General features: G+C 23.4%; 3 protein-coding genes across 5 annotated transcripts; 2 read left to right on the forward strand and 1 right to left on the reverse strand.

Moving 5' to 3' along the window:
* Positions 1–378: 378 nt before the first annotated feature.
* LOC122501280 (sterol carrier protein 2) lies at positions 379–10,558 on the reverse strand. Of its 3 annotated transcripts, none has more exons than XM_043610621.1 (4): positions 10,444–10,558; positions 5,219–5,660; positions 4,559–4,934; positions 379–1,511 (listed from the first exon to the last, which is right to left on the reverse strand). In XM_043610621.1, the coding sequence occupies exons 2-4, from the start codon at positions 5,646–5,648 to the stop codon at positions 698–700; spliced, it is 1,620 nt and encodes a 539-aa protein (XP_043466556.1). In that variant the 5' UTR covers positions 5,649–5,660; positions 10,444–10,558; the 3' UTR covers positions 379–697. The 3 variants fall into 3 exon arrangements, with proteins under 3 accessions (XP_043466556.1, XP_043466555.1, XP_043466553.1); XM_043610620.1 differs by lacking the exon at positions 10,444–10,558 and adding an exon at positions 10,278–10,416; XM_043610618.1 differs by lacking the exon at positions 10,444–10,558 and adding an exon at positions 8,481–8,699.
* On the forward strand, positions 10,305–17,949 carry LOC122501279 (kelch-like protein 18). Its single transcript, XM_043610617.1, has 7 exons — positions 10,305–10,703; positions 11,074–11,204; positions 13,598–14,098; positions 14,215–14,574; positions 14,812–15,028; positions 16,611–16,780; positions 17,026–17,949. Exons 1-7 carry the CDS (start codon positions 10,305–10,307, stop codon positions 17,234–17,236), a joined length of 1,989 nt encoding a protein of 662 aa, XP_043466552.1. The 3' UTR covers positions 17,237–17,949.
* A 1,641-nt stretch (positions 17,950–19,590) lies between these two features.
* On the forward strand, positions 19,591–24,385 carry LOC122501281 (zinc finger protein 622). Its single transcript, XM_043610622.1, has 3 exons — positions 19,591–19,731; positions 19,886–20,630; positions 23,807–24,385. Exons 2-3 carry the CDS (start codon positions 19,949–19,951, stop codon positions 24,283–24,285), a joined length of 1,161 nt encoding a protein of 386 aa, XP_043466557.1. The 5' UTR covers positions 19,591–19,731; positions 19,886–19,948; the 3' UTR covers positions 24,286–24,385.
* Positions 24,386–25,761: the final 1,376 nt, after the last annotated feature.

Consider the following 25,761-nt stretch of genomic DNA (forward strand, 5'->3'; position numbering starts at 1 on the left):
TACAATAATTTTGTAAAATTTTTGATTAAAATTATTAAAGAAACTTCATTATTTAAGAAAAAATTAAAAGAAATCCTTAAAAAAAATTTAATTCGAATTTTCATAAATTTTAACAAAATTCCTCACGAGAATTCAATTATTTTCCTAAATACATAATAAAATTCTTCGAAGGAATTTTATTATTATCAATTTTTTTTTGATAAATTGTTGCAATTCGATGATTTTCAATACATAAATTTAAAAATTTTAAATATTTAAAAAGGAAAAATTATTAAATAAGTTAAGAAACAAAAAAGCAAACAACTAACTTGAAACTGCGAACAGATTACCGGAATACAACGATTATTAATATAGAAGAAGAATAATATTTAATAAATTTATTTAATAACAAATTATATAAAAATACAGTATTTATACACAATATACATATATCTTTGACAAAATAATTAAAAGATAGGACCCCAACAGAAAAATTATGTAAAATTATTAGATAATTTATAAATTTACTTAGATGAATAATTGAGTCAGTTTTAATCTAACGTTTCTTTAAAATTTTTATATTCCTATAATGCGATATGAATTCAAACCAAAACACCTTTAAAATAAAGAGCATTCGCAGTGAATATTTTCTTTTTTTTGGCTTTTCTATTTTCTGTAATAATTTTCTTCATTACGGAAAATTACATAATTTACAAAATTACAATTTAGAGCGAATGGCTTCGATTTTATTATGAGCGCGTTTTTGCAAATCGGGCAATTTCATTGCCAATCCCATATTGCCCTGAATTTTGATTTTCCCCTGGAAAAATGCCTTTTGGGGATTCAATTTTCCCGATATAAAATCAACAACATCCGTGTCACTGATTGTGAAAATAACGTCAGGTTTCACTTTGCCGTTGTACTCGATTTTTCCTTTTCCAACTTTTGCGTTGATGACCCAATAGCCTTCGGCACCACCCGGACCGTTGGTCACTTTTAATCCGTAAATTCCACGAACTCCCTCAATGAAACCCTCGGTGTCCTGTTGCATTGCCACTTCGAGAGCTTGCAAAAGTGTGTAGGCTCTGAACTTGGTTGGATCGGATGCTGAGGACACGTTGTTTCTTCGGACAGATTGGGGAAAACCGAGACGATAGAGAGCGACGACGACAGCACCGCCGAGGCCAATGTTGTGCTGGAGGGCAAGTTTTGCTCCAGGCACTTGCCTCTTGCCGGCTTGTCCTCTCAATTGCCAGCAAAGTTCTGAACATTGCGCCAAGCCCGTGGCGCCGAGAGGATGTCCCTTGGAAATTAAACCTCCGCTGGGATTCACCACGTACTTACCGCCGTAAGTATTGTTGCCTGAATCAACAAGTTCTCCACCTTTGCCAGGTGGGCACAGTCCAAGAGCTTCGTAAGTAATCAATTCATTTGTTGAGAAACAATCGTGTAGTTCGACGACTTGAACATCGGACGGTCTGTATGCACTGTTTGAAAATAGTTTGTCGGCCGCATTTTTTGTCATGTCGTAACTGAAAAAATAATTTATAATCTCAGTATTTTTTGTAACTAATAATTTTTTACGGTTTTTTTTGTCTTGCAATTTTTTTATTATTCTAGGCTCCAAATTCGATAATTAATTTAAAAAAGGAACAAAATGTAGCTCAATTTTTTCATTTCAAAATTAAATTACATTCAAAAATAGAATATTTTTTGTGAAATAAATATTTAAATACCGAATTATTCTTCCACGGGAATTAAAATATTTTAAATGATTTCAATATAAAGCCTTTTTGAAACTTAACTCTTTCTAAAAATTCCAACTGTTATTCTTCCAAAATTCAATCAGTTTATTTCAAAATGAAAATTTTAATATTATTACAGTTTTACGATAATAAAAATTTTCAATTTTAATATCTTTTAAAATGTAATTATTTCTAAAAAATTCACACAAAAACGCTTCTAATATTCAATTATTATCTTAAATTTTAACTGCAATTCAATTATAAATCAATTATTATATAATTCTCTTTAAATCAATTATTCTAGACATTTCTACGAGAATTAAATTATTCAAATAAAAAAATAAATAATTTATTGAATAATTGAATATTTAATAACTTTCAGGAAATTTTTCTGGATATCATTTATTTTCTGGATATCCAGAAAAATTTCCCGAAAGTTATTAAATACAATAATAATCTGGAGTACTTATTAATTTGACAACTTGTCAAAACTTTTGAAATTGAATATTTCTTAAAATTGAATTCGAATAAAATACTTTCTTAAAATTCGTTTAAATAATTGAATTCCTTCGAAGAATTTTAATAAAATTTTCAGGAATAATCGCATTTTTTGGAGAATTCATTAAAAATATTGTATTAAAAATAATTGAAATTAAATTAAATGAATTAAATAATAGAATTCCTGTGAAAATTTTATTATTTATAAAAATAACAGATAAAAATAAGGAAAAAAACTAAAATTTGTAAAAATACGAATTCAGTTGTTTTGAAGAAAACTTAAGTTTGTACGAGGAATTTAATTAAAACTGTACTGAAAATAATTGAATTCTTTTAAAGAGTTTATCACAATTTTTAAAATTAATTAAATTCTATGAACTAATTTTGTTAAACATTTTTAAAATAATTAAATTCCATCAAGAACTTTTATTGAAATTGTATTGAAAAAAATTGAAAAAAATTCTGAAGAAATTTTATAACTTGTGAAAAATAATTGAATTCTTGCGACGAATTTTATTTTAACAATTTTTTAACTAAATGGAATTCTTTTGGAAAATTTTATTCAAATAATAGATATTGAAAATAATTGAACTTTAAAAAGTTTTTCAAATTTACTAAATTCCTACGAAGAATCTTACTAACATTTTTTGAAAGTAATTGAATTGTTACGAAGAATTTCATTAAAATTTTTGCAAATAATTAAATTCTTTTAAGAAATTTAATTAAAAATGAACTGAAAATAATTTATTAAATTCTAATGAAAACAAAATTATTTCAAATCTTTTTAAATTAATTATATAGTTTTGAAGAATTCTAATTTTCGAGAATAATTGTTTTTTTTCGAGAAATTAATTTAAAATTGTATTAAAAATAACTGAAATTTTGCCAAGAATTTTATGATTTATGAAAATAATTTAAATTCTGCGAGAATTTCTTATTTATAAAAATAATTGAATTCATGTGAATAATTTTATTAAATTTCTTGAAAATAATTAGATTCCAGACAAGAATATCATGATTTATTAAAATAATTTAATTTCTTTGAAGAATTTTATTATTTATCAAAAGTATTAAATATTTGCGCAGAATTTTATTAATACTGTTAAAAATAATTGAATTTCTTCGAAAAGATTTTCGTTATTTATAAAGATAATTAAATTCTAGCCAAAAATTTTATAAAAATTATTATTTATTATTATTAATTATTATTTATTTATTTATTTATAATTATTATTTATAAAAATAGCGGAATTTCTGTGAAGAACTTTACTAGTAATGAAAATAATTAAATTTTTGCAACGAATTATATTAAAATTTTTTTAAATAATTGAATTCCTGAGAAGAATTTTATGATTTATTAAAATAATTTAATTTATTTGAAAAATTTTATTATTTATCAAAATTACTGAATTTTTGAGAAGAATTTTATAAATATTGTCGAAAATAATTGAATTTCTTCAAAGATTTTTGTTTTGAATAAAGATAATTTAATTCTAGTAAGGAATTTTATTAATGTTTGTAAAAATATTGGAATTTCTGAGAAGAATTTGCCTATTAATGAAAATAATTGAATTTTTGCAACGAATTTTATTTAAAATTTTTAAAAATAATTGAATTCTTGAGAAAAATTTGTTATTTATTAAATTAATTGAATTCTCGTGAAGAATTTTAATAAAATTTTCAAGAATAATTGCCCTTTTTGTGGAATTAATTTTAAATCCTATTAAAAAATAATTGAAATCCTGGGCGACTAGTTTTAATACCTATAGTTATGAGAATAATTGAATTTTTGGAACGAATTTTATTAAAATTTTTAAAAATAATTGAATTCTAGAGAAGAATTTTATTATTTATAATAAATAATTGAATTCTTGCAAAAAGTTTTATAAAAACCTTTTTATATAATTTTTTTTTCGTAAAATTCTATAAAAATTGTATTTTAAATAATTAAATTCCTTTGAAAATTTTATTATATTTATGAAAATAATTGAATGTTTGCAAAGAATTATATAAAATTTTTTTATTAAAGCAGTAGATATTGAAAATGATTGACGTTTAAAAATGTTTTGAAATTAATTGTATCGTTTGAAAGAATTTTATTAAAATTTGTTTCAACAAATTTGAATAAAATTCTTTCAAACGATTCTTTTTAAGAATATTATTAAAATTTCTGAGAATAATTGTTTTTATTTTAATTATTTATTAGCGAATTTAAAGTAGTGCAAATTTTCAAACATAGAAAACAATTGTCTTTTAGTCTCAAAAATTAAAAAAAAAGTATCCAAATTGTAGCAAATCGTAAATAGTAGGTTTTAGTAGATGAGTGCTGTACCTACCCCACTACTTTGATACTATTTCGTTCTTCGAAAGTGGACGGCAAATCTGTCGACATTTCCATTCCCACAATTTCCACAGCTTGCGCCTGAAGATTGTGTCTTTTAACATATTCCTCATTGGCTAAAATGACAGCAGCCGATCCGTCGCTCGTTGGACAACATTGCAATTTCGTCAGTGGTCCAAAGACCTTCGGAGAATTCATAATTTGCTCCAAAGTGTATTTATCTTGAAACTGAGAATACGGATTGTTCATGGAATGCAAATGATTCTTGTAGGCGATTTTGGCAAAATGCTCTGGTTTTGTACCGTATCTCTTCATGTGTTCAATACCAGCGTTACCGAATAATTGAGCAGCCATTGGACTATCGTTGATTCCTTCAAAATAAAACGTTAAATAAATACAAAATTAATCAATTACTCATATTTCAAAAATAGCAAAATAAAATTGATTATTTTTTTAAAAATATTCTTAAAATAGACAAATAAAATTGATTATTTTTTGAAAAAATAGTCTTAAAATAGCCAAATAAAATTGATTATTAAAAAAAAAATATTCTTAAAATAGCCAAATAAAACTGAAAATAAAAAATGTGACGCGTTCCGAAGAAAGATTCGTAATTGAAAAAAGAGGAATTAAATTTAAAAGTTTAAAAACGGACCTGCAATGTCAGCCATAACAGTGACATGCTTATCGAGAGGATTCGTACGATCGAAATATTTCGATGACAATGATCCACGCTCCATTTTCTCAAAGCCAAGAGCTAAAACGCAGTCTGCATTACCACTCTCGACAATTTGCTTTGCCATCATTAATGCCGTCGATCCAGTTGAGCAATTATTATTTACATTGTAAATGGGACAACCGGTTAGACCAACTTCATAAAGTGCTCTTTGACCACAAGTTGAATCACCGTAAACGTAGCCAACACAAGCGGCTTTAACATCTTTATAAGAAATATGAGCATCGTCCAGGGCCTTTAAAGTCGCTTCCTTTCCCATAATATTGTAATCGAAATTATCTCTTCTGCCGGGTTTCTCAAATTTCGTCATACCCACTCCAACCACGTAGACTTTCATCTTTTGAGCCATTTTTCAAAATATCTGAAACATAAAATAATATTATAGTATGTACAGACTTCGCACTTGATAATTAATTTTTAAAAAGTAGCAAAAAGTAGCTTTCAAACTAAAAAAAGTATAGCAAAAAAGTAGCTATCGAAAAATTAAACTTGACGACCAAAAAAACTCGTTTTAGACACTTTAGAAAACTGACAAAAATTCCATTCTATATTTTATTTTCCTAATTTTCATAAAAAATGTTTACTTCTTTCTTATCCTGACAATAAATTGAATTCCTGCATCGAATTTTATTATTCATATGAAAGAATTTAAATATTTATAACAATAATTTAATTCTTGCGAAGAATTTTATAAAAAATTTTAAATAATTGATTTCCTTCGACTAATTTAATGCAAAGAATTTTATTAAAATGCCTCAAAATAATTGAATTTTCCGGAATAATTTTGTTATTTATCGACAAAATTGAATTCTTTCAAAGAATTATTTATGTAAATAATTGAATTCATGGAAAGAATTTTATTAAAATCTAAAAGAATAATTGAATTGTTTCAAAAAAATTTAATTAAAATTGTATTCAAAATAATTGATTTCTTTCGAACAATTTTATTAAAATATTTGAAAATAATTGAATTCCTATGGAAAATTCTAATATTTTTGTAAATAATTGAATTCTTCCAAAGAATTTAAAAAAAACATTTTTTTAAATAATTAATTTTTTCGAGGAATCGAAATTAAATTTTTAAGAATGATTAAATCTTTCGAGAAATTTCTATAAAATTGTATTAAAAATAATTGAATTTATGCGAATAATTTTATTATTTATGAAAATAATTGGATTCCAAGCAAGAATTTTCTGATTTATTAAAATAATTAAATTTTTTTAAAGAATTTAATTATTTATCAAAATTACTGAATTTTTGAGAAGAATTTTATTAATATTGTTAAAAATAATTGAATATCATCAAAGATTTTTGTAATTTATAAACATAATTGATTTTTAGTCAAGAATTTTATTAAAATTTGTGAAAATATTGGAATTTTTGTGACGAATTTTATTAAAAATATTTAAAAATAATTAAATTCCTGAGAAAAATTTTATTATATATTTATGAAAATAACATTGAATTATTGCGGAAATTTTTATTAAAATGTTTAAAAAGAATTGAATTTCCGTGAAAAATTTTGTTATTTTTGAAAATATTGAATTCTTCATAAGAATTTTATAAACTTTGTTTTAAATAATTAATTTCTTCGAAATATAATAAAAAATTATGAAAATTTTATTTTAAATAATTGAATTCTTGTGGAAAACTTTATTTGTGAAAATAATTGAATTATTAATTTAATATACTATTAAAAATATTTGAAATTCGTTGATGAGTTTTATGATTTATGAAAATAATTGAATTCTTGCTTAGAATTTTATCAAAAAATTGAATTTCCCTGAAAAATGTTATTCTTAGTGAAGGTAATTGAATTATTGTGAAGAATTGACGAAGTTGAAGTCCACAACGTTGATCAACGAGAAACATTTATTTAATGCAATCAAGTATTATTTTTAATTTAATATTTAATTGTAAAACAATTATTATTATCAAAACATAAGCATCAATCTTTTTTTTCTAAATATTTTTGTGTCAATATTGCTGCGTAATTTTTAATTAATTTACTTAGTGAACAATTTTTTTTTCGTTGATAAACGTTGTGGACTTCAACTTGGTGAAGAATTGTATAAAAATTTTGTTAAATAATTTATTTTTTTTTAAAATTCTATTCTAAATTAATTTAAATTTTGTGGAAATTTTATTATTTATGAAAATAATTGAATTTTGAACGAATTTTATCCATTTTTTTCAAATAATTGAATTTTTTTGCGAAATTTTATAAAAATACTAGATATTGAAAGTAATTGAATTTCGAATGTTTTTTGAAAATAATTCAATCGTTTTAAAGAATTTGATTATAATTTTTGAGAATAGTTTTTTGATTTCTAGTATTAGGGAATTTAAAGTAGTGGAAATTCTAAAAAAAGAAACAGAAATAGTAGTAAATAGTAGGTTATTTTTAGTAATTTGTTATTATATTAATAAAAAAATTACTATTTTTTATTTATATTTATCTTTTTTCGAAAGAGAGATAAGTCTTGGAAAACAAAATTATAAAAAATAATCTTTATACACTGTTGTCAAAATGATTTTACTTATCAATGCATTTTTTTATTTTTACGATTTCATTGATTGATATTTAAAAATATGGAATTCACCTTGATTTGAACGAAAATTCTTTTACAAACTTTTCTTTTTTCTTATTCTTTTCTAAACTTTCAAATCTAAAAACAATTGTTGACAAAAATAATATACTTATTTACCTTCTCGTATCAATTTATCTCAGAAATGACATTCCTAGCAGATTTTTATTCCTACTTTGATAAACTTAAGGTTCAAAGGTCTTAAACAACTTTCACAAATGCAACAATTTCGCAAAAAAAAAAATTCCAAAGGAATCCATAATTTTGAAAAATAAAATATTTTCAACTTGTCAAAAAGAAGAAAAAAAACTAGGTACAAACGACGAATTTCAACAAATTAATAGAAAAGAAAAAGATAAAATACTAAAGTAGTGGAATAGAAAAAGTATAATTAAATAATAATAATAAAATTGTTTATATTGCATAATATACTGTACACAATAAAATATATTACACTAAATAAAAATATAGAAATTTTTGAATTTTATTTCAGTTATGCAAAAAAATGAGAGTTTGTAATGTGCAAAAAAATGCAAGTGAAATTAATTTTCAGAAATGAAAGGTAAATATCCTGTTTTATGTGACTACTTACAACTGTATAAAATGTATAAATGCAATTATAGCTCCAAAAATAAGAGAACGAAGAGTAAAAAATAAATGCACTCAGCACAATTAAATGATTGCTATATGCAGCAAGAGACTTCGATATTATAATGGCATAAAATGTCACATTATCATTGTAATAAAATAAAAAAAAATGATTATACTTTGAACTCAAAGATGATATGGCTATTTTCGCGTCAACAAAACCTGTTTATCTATTACAACGGATCTAGAATATAGCAAAGCGACTCATCTCACGGATTATTCAATTTTAAGGCTCATTTAAAAAAAAGTAAATAATTTTTCATGAAAGCAAAGAAAAAAAATATTTTTTTAAATCCAAAATAGCCCATTTTTTAGGTTTTTTATTCTCGAAAACAAAAAAAAATAGTGGATATAAAAAAAATAAAGTAATTGAATTAATTAAAAACCAATTTATCGAATGTTAATTTTAAAAATGTCAACGGGTTTGTTTTCATAATAGTTGTAAAGGTTGTAAAGTTTTTTTTTGAATGACAGTTGAAAGTTATAAGTAATAAGTGAAATCGAGAGTACAAGAAATTTTCTCAGTTTAAATTTTGATTTTAATTGAGAAAGATTATATTTTTGCTAAAAATTCAATAAATAAATATTTGAAAGAATTATTTTTTTAGAAATTACAAATATTTGTTAAGTATTTAACGTATAAAAAAATTATTACTGAACATAAATTTGGAAAAACAAAGAAATTCAATAGACGTAATTATTCCTGGCGCATCTTATTGTTTAACAAAATAAACTACGTTGTGAGTATATTTTTGACTTTTCTCTATATATTTCATACTTTTGGAAAATCCGAAAATAAGACTTGATATTAAACTCAAACTACCTATATAAAAAAATTTGTTAGAAATATTTTTATGTAGAAAGAAAATTTAAAAAAAGTCTCTAAAATTACTTCTGTATTCAAAGAATGTCGGTATTCGTTTGGTATATTAATATACTCTTTGAATTTTGGAACATATACTGTAGAATGAAATACCACCCCACACAGGGACATTTCTAATATGTTTTTTGAACAAATAAAGCATTCTATATAATCCTACTGACTGCTGCAAGCTTTTAAAGCACATCATGTTCTTCTCGTTCCAAGTTTAGACACAAAGAAATAGCTGGGTTTAAAAGGAGTTCGTTGCCTTTCTGCAATTCATTTCAAGTCGAACATTTCGAAGAAGTGTATTTTCCAAATAAATCAAAAAAAATTTTTCATTTTTCCAAATTAGTTTACGAATAAATATTTTACCGAAAAAATAGAAAATTTATTAACGAAACAGTGACATTTCTTCAACGGAATTAATTTAAGTAAAGAATAATTGTCAAAAATTAGTGTGCAAGTTTTATAACAATGGACGATTCTTCTTCTTTTTATTAAAAACGAACGATTGTTTAAAAACTCAAAAAATAGGTAATTAAATGGTGTAAAAATATTTACGTTTCAAACTTATTTATGACGAATATATTTTCCAAAAAACCTTTTAGAAAAGTTTATTTATTTAGAAAAATTCGTGTTTTTAAAGGTTTATTTGACATAAACATTAAAAAAAAAAACGGTTTTATGTTCATATGTTCGAATTCGTTCATTGTTTGTCAAATTCTAACCTATAAATAGAACAAATTTAAATACCCGTTTGAAACTTTCAAAATACTATCAATTTTACAATATTTTCTTAAAATTCGAATTCAAAATAAAAATCTCCAATTGAAAAAAAGTATTGAGACATTAAGGCGATTAATAAAAAATACTAACTTTCAAAAATATACAGGATTTTGACAGATGAGAATTACTGTGCGTAATTCATTGCCTCCTCAACAGCAAGTGGCGGCTGATTTTTTGCATAGAGCACAAAATGCGTCGGCTTTGCAGAGAGGCTTAAACGGTTACATGCAGAATTTGTCAAGGTCACAGGACCTACCTCGGGGAAGTGTTACGACGTCAAATCCACACCCGTTAACAACAACACGTCGTACACGAACTGTCAAAATGGGCGCACCGAAAGAAAAACACAAAGACAAATTACTGCCAAAGTGTTCGGTCATTTATTCAAATTCTCAACATGGAGAAATTACAAATGAAAAGGAAATTGTTTATCAGCAACCTGATCATTGTGCTCAAGGATTTCCCATTTTCGAGGATATTCGAAGGCAGGGGAAACTTTGTGATGTGACTCTCAAGGTAACATAACCTCACTTTTTGTATTTTTGACATTTCGAAAGTTATTTTCCGAATGTTTCGATTTTTCCAGATTTTTTTTTTTTTTTTTTTGTTGGTCTATAATAATTTTGTGCTATTTTAGAATTTTTAAATTTGGTTGACAGGGTTTTTTGTTTGTAAATGGGTTAAAATAATTATATGTTATTAAAATATTTACTGATTGAATATTAATTCGATTGGGTGCATTTGAATAAATAAAATACCCTGTTGGAGATCAATAATATTTATTGTAAATAAATTAAATAAATAATATTGATATGATAATAAATAATCAATAATATTAAAATAAATTGTAGGAATAAAATTAATTGAAATTGATTTAAAATTGTAGGTAGACGATCAAAGTTTCAGTGCTCACAGAATTGTTTTGGCTGCGACAATTCCTTACTTTAATGCTATGTTCCTGAATAATATGTCCGAAAGTAAACAAAAGGATATAACTTTACAAGGAGTTGATTCAGTGTAATTATAAATTTTCCAACAAATTAAATAATTGAATTAATTATTACAGGATTGCCACAGAAACTTAACTTTGTTTTTCCCCTGATTTCCAGACAGAATTTTGATTTTTTTCTGACCCTACAGAATATTTTTATACACTCTAAAAATTATTAGATAAACAAAAAAATGTTCTATTTAATTTATTTACGAATTTCTTTAATTGTAAAATTTTTCGAAATCATCAACAACTTCATTCTTAAATATTTAATCATTATTATTTTTTCACAGAAATTAGATCACAATTTCATATTACAATTTTATATTATAAAGAGTATTTTTATTTCAACTTCTTCAAAATTGTTATTGTAACTTCTTCAAAATTATTTTCATCATTTCAATTCAATTATTATTTTCTAAAATTTTTAATTAAAATTCTTCTTTAAATCAATTATTTTTAATCATTTTAGAAAAAGTTCTTTGAGAATTTTCAAATCCATCTTTTCAGAATTTAATTTTATAAAATTCATCGATTATTCGGAAATTCTTCGATTGTTTATTAAATACCTAATTAAAACTTGAAATAATTTTTAAAAACATTCAAATAAAGTTTTTCAAAAAAATTAATTCTATAAAATTGTTAAGTTAAAAGTACGAAAAATTCAAAATTTCAAAGATTTTAATTTGCAATGGTTTTGAAATTCAATTATTTCTAAACATTCACGCTATTAATATTCAATTATATAAAATTTTAACGGAAATTTATTTTTAAACAAATTTTTATTAGAAAATTCTACGAGAATTTCATGATTTAAATACACAGAAAAATAATTTATTGAATATTGAATGTTTCTTAAAATTGAATTTTTATGAAGAATTTTATTAACAACTTTTGAAAATGTGTAATCAATTTCTTTTAAGGAATTTAGTTCAAATTTTACAGAAATTTATTGAATTCAAGAATTTTATCACAATTTTTGAAAATAATTGAAAACTTTTAAAGAATTTAAAAAGTAATAAAGTAAAATAAAATAAATAAAATAAAGTAAAATAAACTAACATTTTTAAAAATAATTGAATTCATGAGAAAAATTTTAATAATAATTTATGAAAATAATTACATTCATAGGAAGAATTTTATTAAATTTTGTTTAAATAATTGAAATTTTGACAAGAAATTTATTGAAATTCTTGAAAATAATTGACTTCTTGTGAAGAATTTCGCTACTGTTTATAAAAATAACTTAATCCTAGACGAGAATTTTTTTGCAAATTTTGAAAATAATTTAATTTCTCAAAAGTAGTTTATTACTTTTCAAAAAAATTGAATTCTTCTAATAATTTTCTAATATTTATTAAAATAATTGAATTTTTTAAAGAATTTTATTAAAATTCCTCAAAATAATTGATTTTATAGGAAGAATTTTGTTGTTTACCAAGATAATTGAATTTTTTTTACAAAATTACCTAAAAATTTTTTGAAAATAATTCATTTTCTGCGACGAATGAAATGTTATTTATGAAAAAAATTAAATTATTGAAACGAATTTTATTATTTTATTAAATAATTTAATGTTTCTTAAAATTGTATTATTTCGTCGAGTTTTAATAAAATTTTTAAGAATAATTGCATTTTTCGAGAAATTAAAATATTTAAAATTGTATTAAAAATATTTGAAATTCTCCGATGAAAATAATTGAATTTCTAAAAGAAATTTTATTCTTTATAAAAATAATTGAATGTTTTCGTAGAATTGTATCAAAAAATTGCTTTCAATAATTAAATTGTGTGTTAAATTTTATGATAATTGTAATTATTGAAAATCATTAAAATGCGGAAAACTTTGACAATAATTGAAATTTTGCTATGAATTTTAAAAAATTTTTTGAAAATAATTGAATTTTTTGTGAAAAATTTTGCTATTTATAAAGATAATTGAATTCTTGACGAGATATTTGTTAAAAATTTTGAAAATAATTGTTATTTATAAAAATAATTGAATTTTGCAAAGAATTTTATCAAAATTCCTAAAAATAATTGAATTTCAGTGAAGAATTTTGTTATTTATGAAGATAATTATTGCGTTAAAATTAAAACTTTTGAAATAATTAAATAATTTTAAAAAATTCATTCTTGTCAGAAATAGAAACAAATTTTGAATGTTTTTTATTAGAATTCGTGGTAGTTTCATAGTTTATGAGGTAAACAAAAAATTACACCAAAATTTAGAATTTTCTTATGAATTCTAAAAATTTAATTTTTCTAGTATTTTTAATAAATATCTCTGATTTTTCCTTGATTTTCCTGACCAATTTTACTTTCCCTGACCTGTGACAACCCTGTATTATTATAATTAAATAATTTAAATATTCGTTAAAAATAAATTAACTAAACCGTGAATTTATTTTCTTTTCAGTGCTTTGGAAGCGTTGATAAATTTTGCATACAGTGGACGTATCACTCTCACGAATGAAAACGTTCAAAGTATAATGATCGGAGCTTCCTTTTTTGCCTTGCATAAAGTTAAGGATGTTTGTGCGGAATTTCTACAGACACGTTTTCATCCGCACAATGTTTTGGGAATAAGACATTTTGCAGATACACTAAGCTGTGCAATTCTTTTGGAACAAGCGAATAAATATATCCAACACTATTTTCAAGAAGTTTCCTTGGCCGATGAATACTTAAATTTATCGATCTGTGATTTAAAGGAATTAGTTTCTAGCGATGAATTACATATAACTTCGGAGCAACAAGTTTTCGAAGCAGTTCTCAGATGGGTAAAACACGATGAGGAAAATAGAGTGAAAAATTTACCCGAATTACTTGCTCTTGTGAGATTACCACTGCTTTCGCCGGAATATTTAGCTGATCATGTGGCGAAGGAGGATCTTATCAGGAGCTCTCATCAATGCAGGTATATTTTGAAAAAACGTTTTAGAAATTTTGTTTTTAACAATATTTTATTATTTTTTTAAGAATATATTTTTTAAGAATGTGAATAATTATTTCTATAATTGATTTGCTTTTTAGGGATTTACTGGATGAGGCGAAAGACTATTATCTTCTGCCACATCGAAGATATTTGTTGGATAGTTTCAAATGTAGTCCTAGATGTTGTAATTATACGATGGGTCATATTTTCGCCGTTGGAGGATTGACGAAATTTGGCGATTCTTTGAGTACAGTGGAGGTGTATGATCCTTTCACTGAAAAGTGGAAAACTTCGGAAGCCATGACAATGTTGAGGAGTAGAGTTGGCGTAGCTGTTCATAAAAATAAACTTTATGCATTCGGTGGTTATAATGGTTCCGACAGACTGTCCACTGTTGAGGTTTACCATCCGAATTTGAAAGCGTGGAAGATTATTGCACCTATGCACTGTAAAAGAAGGTATGTTTATCTTTTAATAAATAAAGATGAGAATGAGAATAATTTTATTATTCTCCTAGAATCATAAACTTAATTCCCGATCAAAGCTTAAGGTCCCGATCAAAGAACAGATTTCAATTTTTTAATCTGAAAATCATTGTTATAACCGGTTCTCTGATCGGGTCAATTATAGTAAAAAAATTCGTTATGAATAAGATTAATTGAAGAATAATTAAAATTAAAATATTCGTCCTTTAGTGCTGTAGGTACGGCTGCTCTTAACGATTTCCTCTACGTTTGTGGAGGATACGATGGAGTGGCGTCTCTAGATACTGTTGAGAGATACTGCCCGGAAACTGATGTATGGAAAATGGTCAGTTCCATGAATAAGCATCGCTCTGCTGGCGGAGTTGTTGCATTTCAGGGCTACGTGTATGCTTTAGGTGGTCACGATGGATTATCTATTTTTGATTCGGTAAATAATTTATTTATTATCAATTATTTATAAACTACTTTTTTCTATCTGTATATTAATAGTTGTATTTCGAATGTTTGTTCTTGATTTTTTTTTTTACATTTATTCTTTTTGTATACTTTAAATTTTAAATTTAATGAAATTCTAATTCAATTTTTTGGACGATTAAATAATAACAAAACATTAATAAAACAAAATTTTGTTGAATTAAAAATCGTATTTTAATTTGTAAATTTAAATTAACATTCTAAAATATAAAAGTAGTTATTTATAAATTATTGTAGAAAAATTAATTTTGATTCATGAAAAATACGAGTAATGTTAATTTATTTTATAAGAAAAACTGATTTTTATTTATTTTATCTTGTTTTATAAAGAATCAATAAGAAATTTTATTATAATTCAGATTTAGAAAATTGTTATACTATTTTTGGAAGAAAAATGTAGAAAATTAGAAATTATATTAATTTACATAATTTTGCTGTAATAAGTTAATGTTTTAAAAATTTTGAATTCTATCAAGAAAGTTTAGTACAATATTTATTAAAAATTATTGAATTTCTGCGAAGAATTTCATTATTTTTGAAAATATATAATCGAATTTTAACGAAAAATTTTATTATTTATCGAAATAATTCATTTTTGCAAAGAATTTTGTTAAAATTTTTGAAATTGAATCCTTTTGAAGAATTTTATTAGATATGAGAATAATTGAATTTTTGCGAAGAATATTTTTACTTATGGAAAATATTTAAAATCTTGTAAAACAAATAAAAGAATTGAATCCTTACGAACAATTTTATCTAAATTTTTGAATATAATTGAATTTTATTCATATAAGAAATTTTTATTATACATATTCTATTGAAAATAATGGAATTCCTGCTAACAATTTTAATATTTATGAAAATAATTGAATTGTTGAGAAGAATTTTACAAAAATTTCCAAAAAATGAATTATTTCAAATAATTTTATTATAATAATTGAGAATAATTGAATTCTTGTGAAAAATTTTATGAAATTTGTACTGAAAATAATTGAATTCCTGCGAAGAATTCAATTAAAATTTTTAAAAAATTAAATTCATTTGAAGGTTTTCGATAAAATTATTGAAAATAATTGAATTCATTTGAAGAATTTTATTAAAATTTTTGAAAATAATTAAATGCTTTCGAGAAATATAATTAAAATTCTATTTAAAAAATTAAACTTTTTCGAGAAATTTTTTTGAAAATTGTATTGAAAGTTAATTCCTAGTGACAAAAAATTTTATTATTACAGAAAATAATTAAATTCTTTCGAAAAATACAATTAAAATTGTACGATAAATAATTGAAATTCTGCGAAAAATTTTATTATGAAAATAATTGAAAATTTTTGCAAAGATTTATATTAATTTTCTTCAAGTATTTGAATTCATGAGGAAACATTTTAGTATTTTTGAATATAATTGAATTTTTACGGAAGAATTTTTTATTAAAAATTTTAAAAATAATTGAATTCTTTTTGGGGAATTGCAAATTTAAACAAAAAAATCATTTCCGTATTTTATTTAAATCATATTTTGATTTTTGTTACCAGGTTGAACGATATGACGCTCAGACAGACACGTGGACAGTAGTTAAACCAATGTTGACGAGAAGATGTCGTCTAGGTGTAGCTGCCCTTAAACGTAAACTATACGTTTGCGGTGGTTACGATGGATCAACGTTTTTACAGTCCGTGGAAGCTTACGATCCTGTTACAGACAAGTAAGAAAAATATTTCCCCAAAGTTTTGAACGTTCAAATAAACGAAATATTTTTTTTCTCAAATATTTTCAAAACCTACTGTCGTCTGAAATGAAAATAATGTAAATTAAACACTTAGTTAAAAATTAATAATCTAAATATACAAACCAATTTTCTTAAAAATCAAATTGAAGCAAAAAAATTAAAGAATTCATTTAAATTTAATTGAAAATTTCCTTAAATTAAATTAAATTCTATTTCCACAGATGGGAATTTGTCGCACCCATGACAGTAAGACGTAGTCGTGCGGCACTTGTAGCGAACATGGGGAAATTATGGGCAATCGGTGGCTACGATGGAGACTCAAATCTTTCGACAGTTGAAGTCTATGATCCCGACACGAATACATGGTCATTCGCAACTCCAATGTGTGCCCATGAAGGCGGTGTTGGTGTCGGAGTAATATCGATCTGTTAGTACATAAACATTTTTAAAAGAAACAAATTAATATTAAATTTTAACTATGAAAAAACAATTACAATATTAATCTAAAAGATTTTAAATTTTATATAAAGAAAGGAAAAACTATTTTTAATAATTGTGAATTCTTGCCATTGCTTGTCTTCTATAGATATTTAATTTGATCAATTTTTATCAAATTTGATCAAGACTTTTATCAAATTCCACCTTGTTATCTAGATATTAATATGTTAATGACGGCAATTGTTTACATTTTACTGTGATTGAATTAGGTTTTTATTTTTCCTGATCTCGAAATTTTTCTATTCGCCATCTAGATCTATAAAAATGTGTATATTTATTAATTTACGAATTTATGGAAATTCGCCTGTGAATACAATTTATACAATTGGAAAAATGTTTATATTTATAGTTTGTAATTCTACGTCTTCGAAAAGAAAAAATAGTAAATAACCTAATTGTAAATTAGTGTATAAATTTTTAAAATGTTATGTTTATTCGGATTTAATTTTCCAGAAAAGCATTTATAACTCATTAAGTGTCGGCGAAGTCTCGAAGTGATAAGAACCTCAAATGTAAAATTCTTTACAATTTTTTTTTTACCGTTTTGATATTATTTTTTTGATTGTTTAAATTCAACTCGAGCTCTCTTATGGGGTATGCGGACATTATTTTTTTATTTGAACCATAGGTTTATGTATTTTAATTTTTGGTAATGAAATAATTATGTTTTTTAATGATTTCTGATTTTTTTTATGAAAGCAAGACTTGTAAATAATAAAAAAATTTAAATTTATAAAAATTGGAAATTTATTTATGACAAGAAATTTAGGGATATGATTGTTAATTTTTAAGTGAAAATACGTAAAGAGAATTAACATTCTTCGTAAGAATTCAATTATTTTTACAAATAGTAAAATTTTTTGCAAAAATTCAATTATTTTCAAAAAAATTTCACCAAAGAATTAAATTTTTTTCTTAATCCGTTATAAAATACTTCGCAAAAAAATTGTAAATTCAATTATTTTCTAAAATTTTAATAAATCTTTGGAAAAATTTAATTACTTTCACAAAAATTTCATGAAAGAATTCAATTGAAAAAAAATTTTTTAATAATATTTGTTTAAGAAATTCAATTATTTTCTAAAATTTTACTAAATTCTTCAAAACAATTCAATTATATTTAAATAAATAGTAAAATTCTTTGCAAAAATTTTATTAAATTCTTCAAAACAATTCAATTATATTTATAAATAGTAAAATTCTTTGCAAAAATTCAATTATATTTAAAACAATTTCACGAAAGAATTAAATTTTTTTATTCGTTATAAAAAATAACAATAAAATTCAATTATTTGCTAACATTTGATTAAATTCTTCGAAAAAATTCAATTATATATTTATGTATGGTAAAATTCTTTGCAAAAATTAAATTATTTTTAATAAAATTTCACGAAGGAATTCAATTATTAAAATTTTTTTAATTCTTCGAAACAATTCAATTATTTTCAAAAATTTTAATAAAATCCTTTACAAATAATTCAATTATTTTCAAAAATTTTGTTAAAATTCTTTATGAAAATTCAATTATTTTCCATACAACTTTAAGAAAATTCTTCGAAAGAATTAAATTATTTTAAAAAATTTTAATAAAATTCTTCGAAATAATTCAATTATTTTAAAAAATTTTAATAAAATTCTTTGGAATAATTCAATTATTTTCATGAATAGTAAAATTTTTCAAAGGAATTGAATTATTTTTAATAAAATTTCTCGCGAATGAATTCAATTGAGGCCTTGGATCCAATAACTCGCCCGACGCTCGGAGGAACGCGCGACTGCCAGTCAGTGAGTAGTGAGCGCCTCTGGGCCACTCACTGCTACCCGACTGGTATTAGCGCGTGCCTTCGAGCGTCGGGCGAGTTATTGGATCCAAGGCCTCAATTGATAAAATTTTTTCAATTATTTTTAGAAATTTTAATAAAATTCTTTTTGAAGAATTCAATTAATTTCGAATATTTTTGTAAAATTTTTTATGAAATTTCAATTATTTCCAATACAATCTTAATTAAATTCTTCGAAAGAATTGAATTATTTTAAACAATTTTAATAAAATATTTCCGAAACAATTCAATTATTTTAAAAAATAAACACTATTATTTAAAAAAAAAATTCAATTATTTTCAAAAAGTTTAATTAATTAACTTTATGAAGTGTTAGGTACATATAATCTTTTTATTTTTAAACTTTAGGAAATTAATTATTGATAAATTAGGAAAAAGATTTACATTTTCAAATTAGCCGCTAGAAGGAACGACATTTTGTCTATGACGTCATCGATCGATATAGTCCGCCATTTTAATCTCAGTGTTTACTTCGTGAAGTGGTTTTCGAGCAAGTTTCTATTTGATATTAATTATTTCATGATATGAGGCAAATTCTGAAATTCAATTAGATAAGGTGCTCCAATTTGAACAAGCTGTTCAACAGAGGTGAGAAAATTTACATAAATTTGATAAACTATAGACAATTTAAAGTAGCTTTTAAATTGTCAATGCAAAACCTAACCTTAATATTGAATTTTTTTTTAAAAATCCCCTATATTTATTCTTCTTCGTTTTGTTTAATATTAATTTTTCTTTACAGCATCAACTACAAGCTAGTAGTTTGATAAGGTGCTTTTATTTTTTAATTAAACAAACCGCAAATATGAGTAACGTGTCGATACCCTACACGTGTATTACATGTCGTGTTGCATTCAGAGATTTGGAAGTTCAAAGGCAACATTACAAATCTGATTGGCATCGATATAATTTAAAGAGAAAAGTAGTCGAATTACCGCCCGTTGGAGTTGAAGATTTTCAAAAGAGAGTTATCGCACAACGTGGTAAAGATGATCAATTACAGCAGAGTCAGGAGATGAATTGCAAAGCATGTAGAAAGAATTTTAGTACGCAAAATCAATATAATAATCATTTACTGTCCAAGAAGCATAAAGAAAAATCGGCTAAGGTTTCGAATGCAAATTCGACGGAGGAGCTTAGTGATCAGTCGTCATCTAGTGGTGTTAAGAATGAGGATAAGGATGAGAAGATGGAGAATATCTCGGCGAAGAAGAGTAGAATTGAGGAGAACATGGACACGGATTCTGATGTTGAGTCTGTCGATTCTGATGAATGGATGAATGATACTGAGAATCCAGTGCAACACAATGATTGTTTGTTTTGCAGTCATCACAGTAGATCCTGGGTTCGAAATCTTAAACACATGACGGAAGCTCATACTTTTTTTATACCTGATCCGGAATATTGTATAGATATGCGAGGATTACTAGTTTACTTGGGGGAAAAAGTCTTTGGCGGATTCATGTGTCTCTGGTGTAATGATAAAGGTATTTTTCTTTTTTCTACATTTACACTGAATTGTTGCAATTTTAGGTCCCTGAAGTTGGCGTCGACGCCAACTATGTACCTTAAAATTTAAATTAAAGTTTTATCACTAAAAATAAGAAATTTTCTTATTTTTAGTGACAAGACTTTAATTTCGCTTCTTTCAATTACCCAGAACAGAATTACCACATGTCAGAGAATTCAGGAAAAAGTCAAGAATTTTTATTAAAAATACTAGCAAAATTAGATTTTTAGAATTCATAAGAAATTTCTGAATTTAGGCATCTTTTTTGTTTGCCTCATGAACTATAAAATTATTACGAATTCTAATACAAAACGATCAATTTTTTCTATTTCTGACAATAATTTCTTTTTACATAACTTAATTCTTGGAGAACTATTATAAAATTACTACTTAGAAATTATTTAATGAATGATTTTACTTAAATATATCAAAATTAATTGAATTTTAAAAAAGTTGCGTTTACAATATTCGTAAATAGATGGACTTCAAAAGGTTTTAATTTGAAATTTTAAAGAATTTCAATTTTCAATAAATTTAATCAGACATTTTTAAAAACTCAGATTTTTGATAAATTTGAATGATTAAAATTCTTCAGAAATTAATTACATTTTTAAATATATATTTAATTAAATTTTTTTTTAAAGCATTTATTAAAAGGATTTTAGTTAAAAGAAAAAAAAATAAATTTTGGAGAAGTTACAAATTATTGCAAAAATTCAATTATTTTCAAAAGTAATAAAATTCTTCTCACAAATTCAATTACGTTCAAAAATTCGGGTAAAAATTGCGATTATCTTTATAGATAATAAAATTCTTCTCCAAAATTCAATTATTTTCAGGAATTTTAATAAAATTCTGGGCAAAATTTCAATTATTTGCAAAATTATTTTTTAAATTCTTGTCAAAATTTCAATTATTTTTATAAATAATAAAATACTCCAAAATTCAATTATTTTCAAAAATTTTTCAAAATTCTCGTCAAAATTTCAATTATTTGTATAAATAATAAAATTCTTTTCCTCAATTTAATTATTTTCAAAGATTTTAATATAATTCTGGTCAAAATTTCAATTATTTTCAAAAATTTTCGTCAATTATTCAATGATTTTCAATATCTACTATTTTAATAAAGTTTCATAAATAATAAAAATTTCACAAAAATTCTAATATTTACAAACTTTTTTTATAAATTTCTTCCCAATAAATCAATTATTTTCATAAACAATAAAATTCTTTTTAATAATTCAATAATGTTCAAAAATGTTTTAAAAATTGTCGTCAAAATGTAAATTATCTTTAAAAATAATCAAATTTATCTCCAAAATTCAATTATTTTCAAAAATTTTAATAAATTTCTTTGCAAATTTTAATTATTTTCAAAATTTTCCCTCAATTCAATTTTTTCAAAAGAATTCAATTATTTAAAAGAGAATTTTAATAAAATTCTACGCAAGACATTTTTAATTATTTAAAAAAAAAATTTCACAGGAATTCAATTATTAACAAATTTTTTATAAATTTCTTTTCAATAATTCAATTATTTTCATAACTAATAGCATTGATCGCTAAATATCAATTCTTTTTTAAACAATTTTCATCGAATTCCTCGAAAGAATTCAATTATCTTGAAAAATATCGAAATTCTTCTCAGAGATTCAATTATTTTTAGGATTTTTAATAAAATTCTCTGTAAAATTCAATTATTTTTAATTTTTTATAAATAACAATATATTCATCACAAAAATTCAATGATTTTCAAAAGTAAGGAAATTCTTCACAGAAATTCAATTCTGTTGAAAAATTTAAAAAATTTGTCGTAAAAATTTTTCTCCAAAATTCAATTATTTTAAAAAATTTCCACAATTTAATGATTTTCAATATCTACCATTTTAATAAATTTTTCCAAAAGAATTCAACTATTTAAATAAAATTTTAATAAAATTCTACTCAGAAATTTAATTATTTTCATAAGTAATAACATTTTTTACAGGAATTCAATTATTTTTGTAAATAATAAAATCCTTTTAAGGAATTCAATTATTTTCATAAATAATAAAACTCATCGCAGAATTGCATTTACTTTTAATACTATATTTATTTTAATCGAATTCTTCAAAAAATGTAATTATTCTTAAAATTTTTATTGAAATTCGTCAACAGAATTCTTTTATTTAAAAATTTGTTGATAGAGTTCTTTATAAGAATTATATTTTAAGAAACATTAAATTATTTAATAAATTATTTAGTTTTGTATTTAAATAATTGATTTCTCGTAGAATTTTCTAATAAAAATTGATTTAAAAATGAATTTAAATTAAAATTTTTGATAATAAGTGTATATTAAAAGTTTTATAGTATGAATTTTTAGAAATAATTTAGTTTTGAAAACGTTTCAAATTAAAATCTTTGAAAATTTGAATTTTTCATACTTTTAACTAACAATTCTGTAAAATCAATTTTTTAAGAAAGTATAATTGAATTTTTTTAAAATTATTTGAAGTTTTTATTTTCTAATACATATTTAATTGAAGAATTTCCGAATAATCGAAATTTTTTGGTAAAATTGAATTGTAAACAAATGGATTTACAAATTTTCGAAAAGAACTTTTTCAAAAATTATTAAAATTCATTGATTTAAAGAAGAATTTTAGTTAAAAATTGTAGAAAATAATAATTGAATTGAAATGATGAAAATAATTTTAAAGTATTTACAGTAAAAATATTTTTATAATATAAAATAATGATTTTATCACTCGGTTATCGTTAATTATTGTAAAACATGGAAAAAACGAGCACTCCGAGTCGAAGACTCGGATAATAATAATATTTAAAAAAGAAGTTATTGAATTTCAAAGATTTGAATTTGAATCTTTCGAAGAATTTTAATTCCAACGAAAAAATAATGATTAAATATTTATTTTAAAAAGAAGTTATTGATGTTTTCAATTAAATTTGCAATTATAAAAATTCGTAAATATATGTAATTGAACATCTTTTTCATCGCTAACTTTAAAGAACTGCAATTTTCAAATTCTAAAAGATTCAGTTTCATGTATGATGTGAAATTAATTTATTATAATATGACGTTGATTTAATTTTATTAATTTTATTTAAAATGTCCCTTAAATTATTTTTTTCTCTTAATTTTTGCAGGAAGGGCATTTCGCAGTGCAGACGCAGCGAGAGCGCACATGATCGACAAAGGTCACTGTAAAATGTTGCATGAAGGAGAAGCTCTAGCTGAATATGCAGATTTCTATGATTACTCAACAAGTTATCCAGACGCTGAAGTCAATGATCCAGATGCGGAAGTTGAAATTCCCGAATTAGAGGACAATGATTATCAATTAGTTTTACCATCTGGAAGTGTCATCGGTCATCGGTCATTGATGGTTTATTATAAGCAAAATATAGATCCAAGTCGACCACTCGCAATATCAAAGAGCAAAAAACTCAGCAAAATTTTGTCAATGTACCGTGGTCTCGGCTGGGTTGAAACACAAAAGGAAGCAGCCGCCAAGAAGGCGAGGGACATCAAGTACATGCAGAGGATTCAAGCAAAATATTCCGTGAAACTTCAACTCAAGTCTAACAAATTTCAACGTTACTTTAGACAACAAGTTAATTTCTAAACAACAATTACAATTTTTTAGTGTAAATATATTAATTTTATTACTTTTGTAGTTTTTAGTTTTAATTTTTAAAACTGAAATATATATGTATCTATATATATTTCTGAATTTAATTTCTAACCATCATTTTCGGTATTTAAAATTTTTTTTAAATTTTCGGTATTTAGTTTTCGTTTTTAAAAAAAATTTCTTCTTTTTATTTTCCAAAAAAGCACGGTATGAAGCAATAATATCCGCACATGAACAGTTTACAAGATTTCAAGTTTATTCATTTATTTAACACAGAGTTTATAGTTTTTTTTTACATTTCCAAAAATTCGAATTTCTATCGATTCTCAAACATTTTTCCGAGTTGTTTATTCGAAACTATTTTCCAAATCGTTTTTCCGAAGAACTTTTTTTTCAATCTTATTTTTTTCCGGAAACAATATTAGATTGTTCGTTCCAGTTCGCGAGAAAGTATAAAAAGTTTAAAAACACTGCCGCCGAAAATTATATTTCCTGAAAAATGTGACAGGGTTTTATGTATACAATTAACTGTTTAGAGTTTTCTTGTGTGCAACTTTATTTATAACATATTCTTTAAATTTATCTCGAATAACGTTATCAACTTTATAGAATGTTCGTGTGCAGACTTTATTTGCCTATAAATCATACCTTTTGGATAAAATTTCTTTCTATTATATACTATTTTTTATAATTGTGATTCGCTCCGAAGAAAGGGACCCAAGAAGCAAAAGAAACTTTTGTGTCATTTTTAGCTTAATTAAAACTTTCTGTTTAAATGTGTAAAACTAAAATTAGTTTTTATCGAATATTTTTGATTTAAAAAAGACTTTCACTTGAAATATTTGAGTTTTGGATCCCTTTCTTCACAGGGTGTCTACTAACCGGGAAATAGCCAGGAATTTAATTTGACCGAGAAAAACCGGGAATAAGCCAGGAATTCTTTCACCAAATTAAAAAAAGTTTTATTACTTTAATTTGTTTTTAAAAAATCACTTTTTATTTCAATTTTTATAGATATTTATACTGTTCTCTAAATTTGAATTACTTAGAAATAATTAATTTGATAGTAAAAAATAAGTCACTGATTCAAATATAGTTAGTAAATAAATTTTAAAAAAATTATCGAATTAATAGAAATTTCGTGAAATTCAACTGAAAATAATTAAATTTGTTAAAAAATTTCATTAAAAACTTGTTAACAAATCGAATTTTCAAAGTATTTTAATTTAATAATTGATAAATAATTAAATTTTATAAAGAGTCACATTCTAATGTATTCACGTTTCTTAGTACGAAGATTAATAATTAAAAATTTTTCTTACTTCATTTAAAAAAAGATACACACTTAATATTTTTTAATAAAATTGAATTTTCGCAAAGTTTTTTTTTGAAAATTCTCAAAAATAAGATTTTTGAAAATTTTCAATTCTGTCGTTTCAAGATAATTGAATTTTTATAAACAAATAA

The sequence above is a fragment of the Leptopilina heterotoma genome, unplaced genomic scaffold (assembly GCF_015476425.1).
Source record: "Leptopilina heterotoma isolate Lh14 unplaced genomic scaffold, ASM1547642v1 Lhet_206, whole genome shotgun sequence".
Lineage (NCBI taxonomy): Eukaryota > Metazoa > Arthropoda > Insecta > Hymenoptera > Figitidae > Leptopilina > Leptopilina heterotoma.